The 4,710-nt window shown below is 36.8% G+C and overlaps 1 protein-coding gene across 1 annotated transcript; it reads left to right on the plus strand.

Annotated features, from left to right (window-relative positions):
* Positions 1–705: 705 nt before the first annotated feature.
* LOC109214719 (AT-hook motif nuclear-localized protein 27-like) lies at positions 706–3,756 on the plus strand. Its single transcript, XM_019378668.1, has 2 exons — positions 706–2,225; positions 2,877–3,756. The coding sequence occupies exons 1-2, from the start codon at positions 1,614–1,616 to the stop codon at positions 3,093–3,095; spliced, it is 831 nt and encodes a 276-aa protein (XP_019234213.1). The 5' UTR covers positions 706–1,613; the 3' UTR covers positions 3,096–3,756.
* Positions 3,757–4,710: the final 954 nt, after the last annotated feature.

Consider the following 4,710-nt stretch of genomic DNA (forward strand, 5'->3'; position numbering starts at 1 on the left):
AACTCTTTAGTTTTGGTTTAGGTTAGTATTTAGTTAGTACACTGGATTCATCCAATTAATTTATCCTTGATTGGTTTAGTAATTATTTGCTAAAATAATGTTTATTCAAAAATTAAAGGTTGAGACTTATATAGGGCAAGAAAGAGCGCATAAAAGCCAAATTGAGCGACTCCCACAAACACAATTGTCTTGTCTCGTTTGGCTATCTATATTTTCATAGAAAGAATATAATGCACTACTATGACGTTTTTTATTGACGAAAGTGGATTCGACATGGTCTCCTTTGTGGAATTATTAGGTGGCATATATATTAATTAAAAAAAGACTACCCGTTGAAGAAACAATTTAAAACAAACGTAACTAAAGAGAAATTTTAAACTATACTACTCCACAAACTTCACATATGATAATTAAGGGGAGTCAATAATTGAAAAATATACAAATATTTTGCTTCTAGCCTATTTACATATTTAATGATTTTATACAAATAGCCGGACGAATTCATTGTTTACTTTTTCTAATCGGTATATATAAATTATGCACTGATTATTCACAACTATACATATTATACATTTGCCAACTATTTCATTAGTTTCAACGGTTGGATGGATCGGATAATTATTTAGGTTAATTCTTCTAATTTTTAAACAAAAATAATTTCCTTCATTGGACATAATCCGCTCCTAACGGTAGTAAATGTTGATTTAATAAGCTTTAGAATGAAAAGTATGATACCTACATAATTAGGGAAAGAAAATGAAGAAGATACTTTTTACACAGCTATCATTATGAATACACTTGTGACTTCACCTCAGATGGACAACTTAAATGGTAGTGATCTTATAATGTGTAGACTCTCTCATTCAAAAAGACAAAGCCACTGATTTGACTGCGGCCGCAGAGATCCAATTCCAATATACCCACTTGCCCTATTTGCCTGTATACACTGTGTTCCGCTTTTTGCTACTTGCTGCTGCTTTTCTCTACAACTTGGCCTTTGTTTTCTTCCACATATTAGCATTTACTCCCTTCAATTGGCAACGGCGATGAGCAGAAAATAATCACAAGTATTATCCTTGGAAAGAGCACTGTACTAGTGGTGCTGTTTTTTCTTCTTTTCTTATTTTTTAAAAATTCTGATTGGATGTCTTACACAGCTTCTAGAGTTGTGGGCAATTAGACCCATCTAGCTTTCTACTTATGAATAGCTCAAGCACAAGTGCTGCTAAAGCGGGATTGTTTGAGTTGAAAGGTTGTTAGTCTGATCGGTATAAATATTTGCAGGTTTTCTAAATCGACCAACGATAAAGAAAACCTACACATATGCTGGACTGCAAATAACTGGATCCGATCAGCTCGTAATTTGGAGTTGAGGTAATTTGAGTCATTAAGCAGAAACATGTACATTTCAGCATTTGAAGAACCCTAATTCACCTCTGGTAAAACTCTATGTATATTGATTTATAACCATATTTTCGACGATTCATCAAAAGCTGGTAGATAGTTCACTGTGGATGCAATATACTCAAATATCGACTAATTAGGAGTATTTCTTTTATTCCCACTTGTGCTAGCTAGTAGTATAGAATATTACTAGTCTTTATAAATAGTAGATGGATTTTAATTATACTTTGGGACTTGGGGGTGGTGATTCAAAGGAGGCATCTGACAGTGATGCTGGTGGAAGCTCCGGTGGCGGCGGAGCACCCGGGACTTCCAACCGCCGCCCTCGAGGCCGTCCACCTGGATCCAAAAATAAGCCCAAGCCTCCAATTATTGTTACAAGAGACACCCCTAATGCACTCCGATCTCACGTGCTTGAAGTTTCGGCGGGTGCTGATGTAATGGAAAGTGTGTCCAATTACGCCAGGCGAAGGGGGAGAGGTGTTTGTATTCTTAGTGGTAGCGGCACAGTCAATAACGTCAACATTCGTCAGCCTGCTTCCCCTGCTGGGAGTGTAGTTACACTTCACGGCCGTTTTGAGATACTTTCACTATCTGGGACTGTTCTTCCTCCGCCCGCACCGCCCGGGTCAAGTGGTCTCTCTATATTTTTGTCAGGTGGACAAGGCCAGGTTGTTGGAGGATCCATCGTAGGGCCTTTGATGGCATCAGGTCCTGTTGTGTTGATGGCAGCGTCCTTTGCTAATGCGGTGTTTGAACGGCTGCCGTTGGAGGAAGAGGAGGGGGCTGCTGGTGCTGGTGCTGGTGCTGCTACTACACAGGTACTGTTATAGCAGGTTGTTTGACTTGTTTTTCAGGTAATTAGTTCCATTTATTATGGATTATTACTTGTAACTTTAAATGATTTAATAATGTAAAATTCAGGTATGTAGAATTTGAAGTCTTAATAGTATATAGATACTAGGTGCATGTTTGGTTTTATCCATATGACTTTTAGGAATTTTAGTGCATGAATTTCATGTTATTTGAGGTACAATCAAACCTCTTCATAATAGTCTCATTACAACCTTATTTGTTTCAATATTTTTTGGGTGCTATAGTGAAGTGTTGTTATAGAGGATATATATGGAGTATAACATAACATAAAAATCGATTCCGAAAAAAATATAATTTTTATAGTGAATTGTTATTATATAAAAATACTGTTATAGAAAGGTCTGATTGTACATTATTATAGTATTTTATAGTATATCCTAGGTGTATTTTTATGTGACCAAGTTCATAGCGTCAAAGTATACATTTTGTAGATATAAGTCTGAAAGTCTCTTTTTGACGCATGATAACACGCCCTTGTAAAGTTAATAATGTAAGAATGAAGTTTGCTCCATTTGTTTACTGCCTTTTGCAATATTCTCTTTGTGCCGTATAATATCTTATCAAAGAGCGTTCTTAGTTTAAATTTAATTAAATAGGTACATGAGCAGCCAGCTGCATCACAGTCATCAGGAGTAACTGGTGGTGGAGAGGGTGGACATCTGGTTGGAACTGGAGCCGAAGGTGGTGGTGGTGGTGGTGGTGCAGGTGGAGGTATGTCGTTTGGGAATGCACCACATAGTAATTACTCATTCTCACCTGAGTTGCTTGGATGGAGTGGCAATGCTGCACCTGCAAGTGGAAGGCCCCCGTTTTAGTATATGAATATTTGCATTAGTTGCAAACAATGATAATAGAATTAACCTAGTTAGCATCCGGATGATTTTCAAGAGCATTACTCATTACATAGATTTCATATGATTATCTCAAAATGCTTGAAGAGTTGATCCAATTGTTGGTGCTGAAATTGGAGGGTGATGATCTGAATTGCATAGTTGTGGTTCACAAGTACAGTAAAATTTCAGTTTTACTAACAGTACAAGCAGCAATATAATAGCAAGAGGCCATTATTGTGAAAGTTGTGAGGAGAGATTTGCAATTCAAGGGCGCTAACTTTGTATTGAAACTTGAAAGGATGCGTGATACTTGAGCATTAAGATCAGCATTATTCCAAGAATTGATCTCAAAGGTGAGTAGCTAAGCTTGCATTTTATGTACATAGTGTTTGTACAAGTGTAGGTTACGGGTTCAAGCCGTGGAATTAGCCACTGATGCTTGCATTCAGGTAAGCTGCATACATTATACCCCATTAGGGTGTGACCCTTCCTCGGATCCTTCGTAAACACGGAATATGTCGTGCACCCGGCTGCCTTTTAATGTTTGTACAAGTCAGCACGTAACACTGCGCATCTTGGCTGTCTTATCTTGTGCCATTTACCATTGATTTCTATATCTATTACGGTATTACTTTGCTTATTAGCTTTGTTTTGTTGTAATCTTAGCTAATTAGGTAAGCGTTAATGCTGCACATTACTACTACAAGATGTATTTCTATATCATTAATTAGTCACAAAGTTTGAAGGCAATAGGCTATCATGCATGTTGTACCTTTTGTTCTTGGGTTGGTTCTCAATCAAATTAACCAAAGTTGAAAAAGAGACCAATAAAAAACACTCCTACAGTCCTACTGCTTATTTAGAAATACACTAAATACCATGTCAATTAAAGAAACTATGATGAGATTTCTGAAAAAAGGAATCTGTATTAGTATGATTGAAGAGGTTACATTGCTTCATTTTTGTATGATTAATTTTATTCAGTCATAGATAGGTGTACTATCACTGTTGAGTTCCCAAATAAATTTTAATTAAAGAAGGTTAGTCAAAACTGGGCATCGAGGATTCACATGACTGCATGCATGTATCATATTCGAAACAAGCGTAGAAAATTGCAGTCTGTGATACATACACTCAGTCAACACTAAATTGACTGCAGCAGTCATTAGTTATCAGGTACAGAACTAGTAACTTCCATTCCTTTAAGGAATTATTATGCTGTTAAAGTAATTATGGAGCGTCATTGTGTAGTAATTTATTGATCACCAAAATCTCTGATTGTTTTGGAGCAAAACCTTTTGTTTAATTGGTTAATCACGATAAATTTAAGGAAATGCACGGGCGCACGCGCAAACTCTTAAAATTTATTGTAGACGGACACCGATTGGCCTAAAAATTAGTAAATTCATTGGATACGGTCTCGTGAGCAATACTCACCATGACTAACGTTGTTCTTTGGCATTTAAGGATCATAAGAATATTATGCACAACCATAAGGAATCTACCTGGGGCTATGCACGACCACTTGGATCCTACTGGTGCTAAAAAAGTTAACAGACTCCGATTGACTTGAAATTTAGTGGGACAATTGAAGATG

The sequence above is a fragment of the Nicotiana attenuata genome, unplaced genomic scaffold (genome assembly GCF_001879085.1).
Source record: "Nicotiana attenuata strain UT unplaced genomic scaffold, NIATTr2, whole genome shotgun sequence".
NCBI classification, from domain to species: domain Eukaryota; kingdom Viridiplantae; phylum Streptophyta; class Magnoliopsida; order Solanales; family Solanaceae; genus Nicotiana; species Nicotiana attenuata.

Bases quoted from the DNA above. Each gene is read 5' to 3' on its own strand.
- LOC109214719 (XM_019378668.1), top strand. From the start codon at position 1,614: ATGGATTTTAATTATACTTTGGGACTTGGGGGTGGTGATTCAAAGGAG. The intron at 2,226-2,876 runs GTACTGTTATAG...TTAATTAAATAG, and splicing joins CTGGTGCTGCTACTACACAG to GTACATGAGCAGCCAGCTGC.